The 14112-nt window shown below is 43.5% G+C and overlaps 1 protein-coding gene across 3 annotated transcripts in view; it reads left to right on the top strand.

The window, feature by feature from the left end:
• The window catches only part of LOC126475462 (chitooligosaccharidolytic beta-N-acetylglucosaminidase), a 229968-nt gene that overhangs the window by 129215 nt on the left and 86641 nt on the right, over nucleotides 1-14112 (top strand). Inside the window, exon 1 of one of the 3 annotated variants that reach the window (XM_050103344.1) lies at nucleotides 375-467. The exons of the other annotated variants lie outside the window; for them this stretch is intronic. Coding sequence (XP_049959301.1) covers nucleotides 413-467 — 55 coding nt within the window. The 5' untranslated portion in view covers nucleotides 375-412. Of the gene's footprint in view, nucleotides 1-374; nucleotides 468-14112 lie in introns of those variants that run through there. 3 annotated transcript variants of the gene reach the window in all.

The raw sequence follows: 14112 nt of genomic DNA on the forward strand, positions 1-14112 counted from the left end.
TCCCGCTTCCGTCTCCCCCTCCCTGCCTCTCCAGTTGGGTCTGGCCTAGTCAGAGAGTATTCTGTCGAAGGTAACACCTTTACGAGAGCAACCGACCGCATTCGTTGCTGGTACGCTCCGCATTATTTATGTTTAGCTGCCCGGGAACGGCGAGGGACGGTGTGCGTGCACGCAGGTGCTTGCCATGCCGTGGCGCGATAGTCGATTCCTGTGCCTACGGAACCAACTGGCGGCGGCTGGTTCGGTGGACACGACTGTATGTATGGTGGCCCCCCTCCACGGCCGCCGCTGCAGCGGGAGGAACTTTCCCCCCGAGAGCCGCCGCTTCACGGCAGCCGCTAACAGCCAGCCACGCAGTGCGTGAGCAGTGAGCGATCGTCTCGCGGGGTGCGTCCGTGGAAGACTCGCGTGCATGAAACGGGAACACCGGCCGCAGAGGGGCGCTCCCCGCCCTGACTTGCGTAACTGTGCGTAACGCTCTGCGTAGCTTGCCATCTTGCTGCATTTCGCTCTTGTGTGTCCTATACTACGCGGATGACTTGCCGGAAAGCATTCTTGTGACAGTCTTCTGGTGGAAACTACGCTCAAAAAATATATGTCTTGGTCTAGCCGTAAAGGGAGACTGATTAGTGGTGGAAAAGTTTGTAGCGATGTTTTCTGAAGTGATGTATTTATGATGGTCTTCTAGAAAATCGTGGCTGTGAAGAACAGCGTCATATACACGTCCAGTTTCATTCCGTTGTGCGTTAGCCTGGGGAACTCCGAACTCTACCTTTAACAACGATTAGTGTCAAAGACGTATTTTCGTGCCAATGATTACACTTACAGAAACACTAGCTGATAAACCTAGCACGGCCCGGGTATCCATTTCGCCAGTTTTCTGTTAAAAACGGAAGCTTGAGATGTACTGTGTTTGTAGTGTAATACCGAAAAAATTTCATTTCCATATATTCGTGAAAACACCTTTGAAATTATGAAACAGTCGTACAAAGAAATACGCATAATGTACAATTGTTTAAGTCCAGCTGCTTCGCGCGTCCACAACGTGAGTCTTTATGGCTAAACGGCTATTGTTTTCGCCTACAGCCGCTTACGCTTCTCATTTGAAACCTTTCAAAAGCGCTGCCAAGTGTCAGGGATTTACTAGAGTTGTCTCGACTATAGGAGTGTCTTAGCAGTAAAGAATGAGTGTATTAAAACTTCAGGCATGATGCGACATTTTTTTCACGCATCTCAATGTTAACGATGTCATATCTCCCGACCTATGTGTCATACAGTGGCATAATTTTGTAGGTACATTCAGCGGCATATGTGGATACTGTTTACACACTGTGTTGCGAATAGAGATAGTAGCACTGAAGTAACAAATTTAAACGTCCTGCACGATATCTCCCGACCTGTGATAAGTAGGTGGTTCTTACTACGACGGCGTTTGTCGCCTGACAGTAAGGGATATGTGTATCAAGTTTGGCTGAAATCGGTCACGCTGGTTTAGGAGGAGATGTGGAAGACACCCACCCACCCATATACATATGAAAAGAATAGTCGGAGCTGTTAAGTCCCATGATGCTCAGAGCCATTTGAATAGTCGGAACTTTGGATATCATCTTAAGCTAATGAACACATGATATTGCTTATTCTGCAATGTGTCAGCTGGGCTATGAACGTCTCTCACTGTTGCTGTTACTGATCTCTGTAATTTTTAAAAATAATTTTGCATATTCTTTCGTTTGCGGCCATGACATGCTCGTTATTAATTTTCATAAATATACTTACTGCAAAGGAAGCTTGTGCAGTTTTCCATAAGGTAATTAGCATACTTCACAACTAGTCTCATTTATTTCTGCCAACGAGTCACAATGTGAGCACTGACAACTACAATGGAACGCTACCTCCGGCTGAAGAAGATTCGTAAAGAATGTTTTAAAACATACGTGTATTTGGTTGAGTGCTCTGCCTTAACAGTAACTACACGTGGATTATTAAAAGTATGTCAGATGATTGTGCAGTGCAGTAATTCAAAGGAAAACGTTTACATTATCTGGGAGTATGAAAGAAAAACATGGTATGACGAGGGAGAAGTGCATTCGGCCGCGGGTGTTTTTGGCGTGACATCATTTGTATACGACGACCGCAATTAAAATCATTGTACAAATAATTGTTGTTGCTTGTTTGTTTTAAGGGTATGTTAATCATTTCTTCCTGTTTTTATTTTATGTGGCGTTGTCAACTAGACCCCTGATCTTACGCTCGCTCCGAACGCTTTCCCGCCATCTACTCGTGGGATCTATGACGTCTTCGTGTCCCATTTATTTCTTTAGATAGTTGTGTACTGGGCAGGCTATAGTGCGTTATCCTTGCCATATGGCCGGCCAGCTCAGCCCTCTCTTCTGTAGCATTGACAGCTCCAGTAACTCTTAAATTTGTTCTGATCCTCCATTCTCTGTTGTGCACATCGTTTACTGGAACAAAACTTGAGCCGAGTAACATGGAGACTTTTCAGATACATTTTTACTAACGAGGAGTACATCTGCTTCATACTGAAGTCACTGGCAGCTACTGAGAACACGGGCCGTGTTTCTTTTACGTGTTTCCTTCTGTTACCGTATACTGTCACTCGTGTCAGTTTTCGCTATTAATAATGTTACATCCTGTCCTAACCTGGAAGAGTCAACCAAGCTCCACTATCCCTTCACCCATCACCTCCCTCAGTTACCGCCCTCCAAACAACACCACACACAAGAGTTTACAGTCATTTGTACTTATTTTCTCTCTGTGTACTTTATTTGCATTAAACGAAAGATTTGTATCGAAGGCTCTCGTAATGCATAAACACCAAGCACTTAATGTAAACTGATGCTTGCCGTGAATCTAAATTTTTTGTGACATTTGGTACTCAATATTCATCTGAAATATGTTTTATACCATACACTGTGTTCCTGGTGTTGTACTTAGTCATGGTTAATACGTAATATCGGAATATAGGATGAGCGAGATGACTCGTACAGCAAAGCGTTAAAAATACGGACCCATCGCGTGGAACCCTCGTCTATTATGCATTATTAGAGAAGAGAATGCTCTTTCTAACATATAAGCCACAGTCATGGATGTGGCACGTGGGCGATAAACAGTACAGACAAGCAGAGAATAGGACATACTGACATGTAGTGTTAAAGAAGAATGCTGAAGATTAGATGCGTACATCGCATAACCAATAAAGAGACACTGAATGGAATTAGGGAGAAAAGACCTTTATGACTTAACTAAAATGAGGAACTGTTAATTTCGTAATGGAATAATACGTATGTGTGTTTGTGTGTGTGTGGAAGAGGGTTAGGTTACAAACTGTAGAGAGAGACTACATTAAGCAGGTTCTACAGCAAACCAAACTTCGCACTCAGTACCACGACAACAACATAAACAACAGCCATTGATCAGAAGCGACTATAACTAAAAAGTGAAAGATGAAACATATTTGGACGAGTAATCGAACAACTGACGCAACAGTTTTGATAAATTTTTCTGGTCAGTTTTACGTTCGGGTGTCAGTAGGTTAATATTTCCGAGGGTAGACAAAGTAATTTTCGTAAAGCAAACTTACTTTAGTTGTTGTGATGACACAATCATGTACACTCCTTATGTACGTAGTTCAGAACCGTAATTCTTTTATGCGTGGTGGCAGTATGTTCAAGGTATTTCGCTAGTGTTGTCCCGTCACAGACGAAGGAAAGAAGTGATTACGTCTAGTCGATATCAAGTTTGCTGTCATCTGTTGGTTGTAAGGTCCTAGAGCATAATGTAAGCACAAACATGACGACGATACCTGAGTAGAAACACATTTTCTCAGTCAATCAGCACACATTGTGGAAAAACACTCGCTTGAAACGAAGCTTGAGTTATTCATACACGATATCATGCAAACAAAGATGCAGACAAGCAGCTAGATTTCTAACAGATGTTCAACCGCACCATTTTATCTTCGGGGATATGGAGTTGGTTGGATGATTTTTTGACTAATAGAAGCGAGTACCGTATCCTGGACGGTGAATGTGAGGCAGGAATGAGAGTAACGTCGGGAGTGCTCCAAGGTGACCTGATAGCGTGCTCAGTGCCGTAAATGACTTACCAGGTAGTGTGACATGCACAGTGAGAATGTTCGCTGGCGATAGTACTGTCGATGGACTCATAAGATAATAGAAAACATTTTTTGAGATAAAAACACTCTAGACTGCATACAGTAATTTTATTTTTATTTAAGAAATGAAATAAAATAATTGCATGTGCTCTAGACTGTTTTTATTATAACATTTTAATAGACTATTACGACCGCTTTTATTTCCAAGAATTATATTTCAAAAAAATTTAACAGAAAAGAACCTGGACAAAATTTCCGCTTGGTGAAGTGAGTGGCAGTTCTTTTTAAATGTAGACAATGCAGAATAATTCGAAGAACGAAAAGAAACAACACGATAGTATTCGATTACGAGATTAGTGGAGAACATCTGGAGCCAATCACATCATTTAAATATCTAGGGGTAACACTGAGAAAATGAATGAAATAGGTAGAACAGGTAAAATACGTTTTGCTTAAAAGACTCCGGTTTGTTACTAGGGTGTTGGGTATGTGCAGCGTGACAGTAAAAGAAACTGCGTTCCAGGCGCTAATGAGGGCAAATCTAGTTTCTTACTAAACTCCCGATACTTAAAGAATCGAACTCCCGTGTATCAAACAGCTTCAAATGTCTGGTTACTTTACAGATGAGTTAATTTGTTAAAATTTGAATTTAATCATTTAGGCGAGAAAGTCGCCAAGTGCTCCTATTATGGAACACTGTATAAATATATTCTGGATAATTTGCTCTCCGTTTCAGGCAAAAGTTAGTTTTTCTCGCATCTCAGTTTTTATGACGTCATTTTCTCTGAACCACGTGTAGTACAATGATATAATTTTGCTGGAGCACTCAGTGCTGTATTTGGGCACTGTCTGCAAAATGTGTTGCGACTGAAGTTAATAGTCAAGAAGAAATAAATTAAAACGTCATGCATGATGTGGCGGTTTTACTGCACGAAAAAGTAATAAGCGATAAACGTTTTTCCTTCCTCCATTGTGTGGGTTGTGTCAGTGGGAGAAAAATTTAGGAAAGAGTTGGAATTATGTGTAAAGTTTGTTGGAAGTCATTATATGCTCTCACCTTCAAATACAATCAAGGTATTTGCGTGCCGTCAATTGCGCTGCCTTAAGGCAAGATCACAGTTTGTAAATGTAATACTTATGTTACTGTGTTAAAGCCTTAAGGTAAGATTATACCTCTTAATGAGTAGATTATAACAGAATTTTAAATTTTTAAATTCGGTCAATAATCGCGAGAAATATTGAAAAACAAATTTTTGTTGCTGCAGGTAGCCCTAAGATAGGCACCTTGCAAGTGGTGTCGGGTTCCTGGATTGTGGTTTGCTGATGGATAGTGCGTCTCATGAGAATGGTCAGTACTCATGGATACGACAGGAACGATCATTCGAAGCAAAAAACAAAAAAAACCCTCCTGAACATTGGTTTTTAAATATGCCTCACAGAAGCGAGGATGAAGAAGTGCGCCGGCCGCGGTGGCTGAACGGTTCTAGATGCTCCGGTCCGGAACCGCGCTGCTGCTACGGTCGCAGGTTCGAATCCTGCCTCGGGCATGGATGTGTGTGATGTGCTTAGGTTTAAGTAGTCTAGGGGACTAATGAACTCAGATGTTGAGTCCCATAGTCCTCAGAGCCATTTGAATCTTTTTTTTAAGAAGTGCACGTAGCTCCTAAGATATGCACTTTACAGACCATGTTTACTGGACTTTTCTGCTTCGAATTATCGTTCCTGTCATATCCGTGTATATTGACCATTCATCCCGGTACACCCAGTAGATCATTCCAGCATTTGTAACCTTTGTCAAGTGTGTGTAACAGCAGATATCAAATTGAGACACACTCAGCAAGGATCGTAACGTAGCAGGTCGGTATAGCCCATGCGTAAGTGTAATGGAAATGCTCGGTGATGTAAATGCATGTCATTATAATAAATACGACATCGTTCTCGCGAAACCCTGCTGGTTAAATTAAGAGAACCGAAAACCGAGGAAGAAAATGCGACAATTCGGCGGCCTCAGTCATTTACCTTGTACTGTGATCTTGAGAATAACAGAGATGAGGGCATGTACCGAGGCCTAAAGACAGGCATTTTTCCCTCGCTCAGTACGCAAATGGATTAGTATGAGGTATCCACCACCACGCACTGTGTTGTGGGTCGTTTAGTGTATGAGTAATGGAGAGGTCATTAAAGACGCACCATTAGCTCACTTGGAGGACGTTGGGGAAGGAATCTAGCTGTGATTTATTAAACAAAAAAAAAGGACTCTACCATTCGCATGACGTGTCTCAGAGATACCTTGGTAAATATAAATCAGCATACCAAGGATTTGAACTGGTTCTACCAGGCCAATGACTTGAGAGGAACACCATATCGTTCAAGGAAGGGACGTGAGGAATGTTACCGCCGTGCTAGAACTATTTGCAATGTCATACCTTTGGAAATTGATGGACGTATCATACAGTTGTATACATCTGAGTGGTGTGCTCTGTCGGACATGTCTGGCAGAACACACTCCACTCAGCTCCGTAAATTTCTGTAAGAGCGCGAAGGCTCCTTGAAGTTTGTTTCGGTACGGATGCACTAATATTTTCCGAGTGCCTACGGGAAACAATAATTTACGAGTAGGGGGTGCTGCATTGCAGCGTGCGACAAGTTGGAAATTTGAGACGGTCAGGGACCGTGTCCGGATGGCCGAAGCGTTCTATGATCTCCAACGGTACTCCCCTTTATTTCCAGAAGATGTACATGGATTTCTCCACGGCTACCGGTGGCTTTCATGGACTTCACTTCACAAGTCCTAGCAAGAATTAAAAAAAATAAAACCTTTTTGTCTTGTATAACTTTGATACCCTCTCCCCCATTTTCTTTCCTCCTGTCTTAGTTTCTTCCTCCTTTCTTAGTTTAGGTATAACTGTTGAGATAGGCATGTTTAGGGGTCAACACGTGAAGTTGTTTTTAGGTTTAAAGTGGCGGTGGCAAATAGACCTCTTTTTTATAGGTTGCTTTATAATCAAGAAATTGAGAGGAAAAAACAAAAAAAAGCGATTAAGGCAACTTCTCATGAGAGGCGGTAAATCTGGGTTCGAGTCCCGGTCCGGCACAAATTTTCAATTTTCGCCACTGCGTTGCTACAGTGGCCTGTGCGGCTGAGAAATCATGAGTTTTCCACCCATCCTTTCCCTTTCTCTCCCCCTCCTCCATTTTATACAAAAAACATAGAGTGCTGTGCATGTTCAGTATACTTTTATGTAGCAACTTTTTGCAAATCGATGAAGTTTTCGGTTCACTTGACGTTAGTCTACAAACGGTATTTCCACCGCCGTACCCTGATTTCTCCCGTAACCTATATAGCCTACGGAATCTGCTGTATCACTATTGCGCCCGCGATTCACCGTTACGAGAGTTTCAGTAGAGGTGGGAGTGTAGTGGACAGGTGCTGGTACCTGCAAATGTTTTACATGTGACAAAACTTCCGAAAGACAAAAACCGAATTTCCCGAATCTTTTTCGCTGTCGTGATTACGTGTTAAGGTTTGAAGTGGTTTTCTTAGCTCGATCAGATATGGCCTCTGGAAATCAGCTCTCTTGAATTAAATACTGGTGGTACATCACTTCATGCCCAGCGTAATATTTCTACTTCTCCCTCACTGCACAGAAAGTCACTCCGTTTGTTTACATGGCAGCGAATATCGATTGTGGAAATTCGGCACCTCGGATCGCAATTCCAGAAATGATATTGGAGTCTTTACATGATCAAACGAAAGAGGTATTGGGAAATTCGTTTACGAAATCTGGTTTTGGGAGCTCGATGTGAATATACCGGGTGTCGCAGTCTCGGAGGAACGTCCTCGTAGCGGTGTACCGTTGCTGCGCGCCGGCAGCGGCTGGCCGATCTGATGAATGAGTTCGTGGGGAGCCTGGTGGGGGGAAAGGCAGTCGGTTAAGAGGGGAGGTCGCCGTCCTACATCCGAGGCGTGCGGAACGGGGCTCAGATAAATAAACCCGCTGAGCGGCTTTTGTGGCGTTACACAAGAGCTAAGAACGAATGTCCTCCCCCTCTGCTCTCGAGCTCGTTGTCAGAAATCGTACAAAGCTGTGTGTAAACCTATTGTTTACTAATTAAACGGTAAAGATCTTATCTACATTCTGAGCGAGGACGCACATTTGACCCGATCGCGCGTTCTAAAAATGAAGAAATTCAAAATCCTGCTAGGCCACCTAGAATAAGTACGTTTACGTGTTTCTCCTAAAATGATTAAAGCGAATGCCTGGGTGGTTTCTGTTCCAATGATACGGTCGGCATCCTTTGCAATCATTGTCCTATGCACGTTTGTGTTTCGTCAGTAATGACCCTCTCGCCGACAGGGTCTTAACTCCAATACCCCTTTCCTGCTTATCTACGAGGGCAGTTCAATAAGTAATGCAACACATTTTTTTCTAAAACAGGGGTTGTTTAATTCAGCATTGAAATACACCAGGTTATTCCCCAATCTTTTAGCTACACAACACTATTTTTCAACGTAATCTCCATTCAATGCTACGGCCTTACGCCACCTTGAAATGAGGGCCTGTATGCCTGCACGGTACCATTCCACTGGTCGATGTCGGAGCCATCGTCGTACTGCATCAATAACTTCTTCATCATCCGCGTAGTGTCTCCCACGGATTGCGTCCTTCATTGGGCCAAACATATGGAAATCCGACGGTGCGAGATTGGGGCTGTAGGGTGCATGAGGAAGAACAGTCCACTGAAGTTTTGTGAGCTCCTCTCGGGTGCGAAGACTTGTGTGAGGTCTTGCGTTGTCATGAAGAAGGAGAAGTTCGTTCAGATTTTTGTGCCTACGAACACGCTGAAGTCGTTTCTTCAATTTCTGAAGAGTAGCACAGTACACTTCAGAGTTGATAGTTTGACCATGGGGAAGGACATCGAACAGAATAACCCCTTCAGCGTCCCAGAAGACTGTAACCATGACTTTACTGGCTGAGGGTATGGCTTTAAACTTTTTCTTGGTAGGGGAGTGGGTGTGGCGCCACTCCATTGATTGCCGTTTTGTTTCAGGTTCGAAGTGATGAACCCATGTTTCATCGCCTGTAACAATCTTTGACAAGAAATTGTCACCCTCAGCCACATGACGAGCAAGCAATTCCGCACAGATGGTTCTCCTTTGCTCTTTATGGTGTTCGGTTAGACAACGAGAGACCCAGCGGGAACAAACCTTTGAATATCCCAACTGGTGAACAATTGTGACAGCACTACCAACAGTGATGTCAAGTTGAGCACTGAGTTGTTTGATGGTGATCCGTCGATCATCTCGAACGAGTGTGTTCGCACGCTCCGCCATTGCAGAAGTCACAGCTGTGCACGGCCGGCCCGCACGCGGGAGATCAGACAGTCTTGCTTGACCTTGCGGCGATGATGACACACGCTTTGCCCAACGACTCACCGTGCTTTTGTCCACTGCCAGATCACCGTAGACATTCTGCAAGCGCCTATGAATATCTGAGATGCCCTGGTTTTCCGCCAAAAGAAACTCGATCACTGCCCGTTGTTTGCAACGCACATCCGTTACAGACGCCATTTTAACAGCTCCGTACAGCGCTGCCACCTGTCGGAAGTCAATGAAACTATACGAGACGAAGCGGGAATGTTTGAAAATATTCCACAAGAAATTTCCGGTTTTTTCAACCAATCTTGGCCGAGAAAAAAAATGTGTTGCATTACTTATTGAACTGTCCTCGTACATCTGTGCACGACATTCTAAAAGTTCTCGGACTGATGAATAATATACAAGAATTTAGGGGTGAGGAATCTTTATTTTTCAAATAGTTAGCTTACAGTATAATGTATTTAGTTCAACAAATGATAATTTTAGTAAAATTACTCCAACTGTGCAAAATACATGATTGTCTACACCTACAAACTAATGTGAACTGCTTGTCAGATGGAGCTTCCCTTTGTACTACGTTTTAAGGTTATTTCCCATTCCATTCTCGTGCGGGAAGAATGATTGCTTAAATGCCTCCATGCGTGCTGTAATTAATCTGATCTTGTTCTCGCATTCCCTGCGGGAGAGATACAGACAAAATTTTAGTATATTCATAGATTCTTTATTTCATACTGCTTCTTAAAACTTTGTAAGTAGACTTTCGCGAGTATCTGCGTCTATCTTGCATAGCCTGTCAATTTCGGTTTTCAGCCGGACGGAGTGGCCGAGCGGTTCTAGGCGCTTCAGTCTGGAACCGCGCAACCGCTACGGTCGCAGGTTCGAATCATGCCTCGGGCATGGATGTGTGTGATGTCCTTAGGTTAGTTAGGTCTAAGTAGTTCTGAGTTCTAGGGGACTGATGACCTCAGATGTTAAGTCCCATAGTGCTCAGAGCCATTTGAACCAATTTCGATTTTCAAACATTTCCGTAACGTTCTCCTCTGAGTATCACAAGTATGCGATTATTCGTGCCACCTTTTTTGTATTACGTTCAATATACCTTGTTAGCCCCAGTTGGTACGGGTCGCACGTCATAACAATGAATTGTAGCCTACCACATCCGTTACCTAAGGATGAGTCTATGTGATGTCCATTTCATATCCCTACAAATTGTTGTACTCTAGTATTTGAATGCATTGACTGCTACCTACTGTCGCACGTTGATATTGTAGTCATAGGATACTTATTTTTTTATTTTGTTAAGTAAAAAATTTTACATATCTGAACATTTATGGTAAGATGTCAATCTTTGCAACACTTTGAAATGTTACCAAGATTTGACTGGATAAATGTACAGCTTTTTGTGATAGTAGTTCACTGCACATTCCTAAATAATCTGCAAAAATCTGAAATTAATGTTGGACTTATCTGGCAGGTCGTTAATATACAACACGAAGAGCAAGTGTTCTAACACAGTTCGCTGGGGTACGCCTGCAGTTATTGGCTACATCTGTGACACTCAGTGCAAGATAGAATACTTTGTCTACCAAGATATCCACAGTGGAGTCAGAACGTTTGTTAATACACCATATGATTGAACTTTCGTTGATAAGCGTAGGTGTGCTATTGAATGAAATGCGTTTCGGAAGTGAAGAATTACTGATGTAGGCTCTCATACGAGTTTGGATTCACATGATCGATTCACATATTCGAGTCCACATATATACTGATCAGCCAGAACATTATGACCACCGATCTACTATATAACAGGTGATCAAAAAGTCAGTATAAATTTGAAAACTGAATAAATCACGGAATAATGTAGATAGAGAGGTACAAATTGACATACATGCTTGGAATGACATAGGGTTTTATTAGAACCAAAAAATACAAACGTTCAAAAAAATGTCCGACAGATGGCGCCTCATCTGATCAGAATAGCAATAATTAGCATAACATAGTAAGACAAAGCAAAGATGATGTTCTTTACAGGAAATGCTCAATATGTCCACCATCATTCCTCAACAATTGCTGTAGTCGAGGAATAATGTTGTGAACAGCACTGTAAAGCATGTCCGGAGTTACGGTGAGGCATTGGCGTCGGATGTTATCTCTCAGTATCCCTAGAGATGTCGGTCGATCACGATACACTTGCGACTTCAAGGTAACCCCAAAGCCAATAATCGCACGGACTGAGGTCTGGGAGGCCAAGCATGACGAAAGTGGCGGCTGAGCACACGATTATCACCAAACGACGCGCGCAAGAGATGTTTCACGCGTCTAGCAATATGGTTTTTTTTCGTTCTAATAAAACCCCATGTCATTCCAAGCATGTGTGTCAATTTTTACCTCTCTGTCTACATTATTCCGTGGTTTATTAAGTTTTCAAATTTATACTGACTTTCTGATCACCCGGTATATAAACCTGTCCAGGCGACAGCAGCGTCACCTAGCCAGTAATGACCGTTATTCAGATACACGCGCGGTACACGTAGAATCAGTGAGCGTGGGGTCCGTGTGTAGAACAAGGAGGACACGCGATCTGTCTGAGTTTGACCGAGGGCAGATTGTGATGGCCTGGAGGCCCGTCATAAGAATTTCGGAAACTGCACTGCTTGTGAGTTGCTTAGGGAGTGCGGTGGTGAGTGTCTTCTATACGTGGCGAAACCAAGGTGAAACCACGTCCAGATGTCGTGGAGTTGGGCGGCCACTCCTCACTACAGATGTCGGAAGTCGTAGGTCGGGCAGACTGCTAAAACAGTGGAGGAACTAACATGAGACTTCAATGTTGGACGGAGTACAAGTGTGTCTTAACACACAGTGAACCGAATACTCCTAACGACGGGACCCTCCTGCCGTCGACCATGCATGTGCCAACATTAACACCATGACATCGGCAACTACGACTGAAATGGGCACGTGACCATCGGCACTGGACGTTGGCGCAGTAGCAAGGCGTCGCATGGCCTGATGAATCCCGATACCTTCTTCATCATGCTCATGCTCATGGGAGGGCGCGAACCCGTCGTCTTTCAGGGAACAGCTCCTTGACACCTGTACTGCGGGATGGAGGCAAGCTGGCGGCATCTCCATTACGCTCTGCGGAGCATTCACCTGGGCATCTATCGGTCCAGTGGAACTCGTGCAAGGCACCATGACGGCCAAGGAGTATTGTGCACTGCTTGCAGACCACGCACACCCATTCATGACGATCTTGTTACGCAACGGCAGTGGCATTTTTCAACAAGATAATGCGCCATGTGACAACGCCAGAAGTGTAACGGAGTGGTTCGAGGAACATAGTGGCGAGTTCCAGTTGATGTGCTGATCTCCAACTCGCCAGATCTGCCCCCAATCGAACACATCTGGAATGTGACTGAATGTGGCTCATCGACCACCTCCCCGGAATTTAGGAGAATTAGGTGACTTGTGTGTGCAGACGTGGTGCCAACTCACCCCAGCGACCTCCCGAGATCTCATTACTTCCATGTCACGACGCGTCGCCGCTGTTATCCGTGCCAAAGGGGGACATACCGGTTATTAGGATGTAGGTCATAATGTTCTGGCTGATCAGTGTGTCTGCATTCGATGCTTCCATTGTTTAGAACATTTCTGCATGTCATTTTCTGTAAAGCTTCACAGAATCATCCCTCTTTTGTTTTTCGACGGAGTGCAAGAATACATCTTTAGTAAACTGATTATCCAGTGCGATGGAGTTGGTTGTGATTGATTTGGATGAAACTTGTCGAAGCGTATGGTCAGAAGTTCAGTTCGTAAAACAATAACGCGCTATTTTCTCTGCGTCAAGTAGCTCTTTCGTAAGGCGAACGCTTTCGTTTGATCCCTCGCTACGTAGTAATCTTTTCCACTGGAACAAAACCAGTGTTTTCAGTGCTCCGTATGTTTCGCGGTAGGAGGTTGAGACAAGGCAGCATTGCATACACTTGCTTAGACAGAGTGCAAGAGAAAGTGCATGCCTTCTCGCAGTACCTTCGTCGGATACGCGCTACAGCCCCAGCAGCAGCAATTGCCGTCTGGATAGTCGCCGATGCTCTGAGCAGTTGTTTCAAACATCTACTCCGTTAATACGCTATAATGTATTCAAGAAAAACTCTAATATAAATTACCTCTAACCCACGAGCTGTCACTCACCGACAGAACGTTGTTTATTCTTCTTCTATTTTCTTAGTGTGGAACTTTCACGTCTTTGGACTAATGACTTTTCTTATCATTATCTTCCGTTCGAACAGCGCGATTCTTATTACTAGGTTGCGGCATAAGTAAGTAGCGTTTTTGTTTTGCTTGTTGGTATTTCGATTGTTATGGGCTTATTTATCGATTGTCATTTGTTAGTTGTAGTTCACTGTTGCTATTTGAGTTTACGTTCTGTCATTTCGTCATTTGGAGATAGTGAGTGGAGATGTGGATGATAGAAAATGGAGTGCCAGGTGCAGAAATCGGAACAATTCCGACATATTTTTCTGTTTGAGTTTAGTAGAGGGGTGACAGCAGCGGAGGCAGCCAGAAACATTTGCGCCGATATGGGGTTAATGCCTCT

The sequence above is a fragment of the Schistocerca serialis genome, chromosome 4 (genome assembly GCF_023864345.2).
Source record: "Schistocerca serialis cubense isolate TAMUIC-IGC-003099 chromosome 4, iqSchSeri2.2, whole genome shotgun sequence".
Classification (NCBI taxonomy): domain Eukaryota; kingdom Metazoa; phylum Arthropoda; class Insecta; order Orthoptera; family Acrididae; genus Schistocerca; species Schistocerca serialis.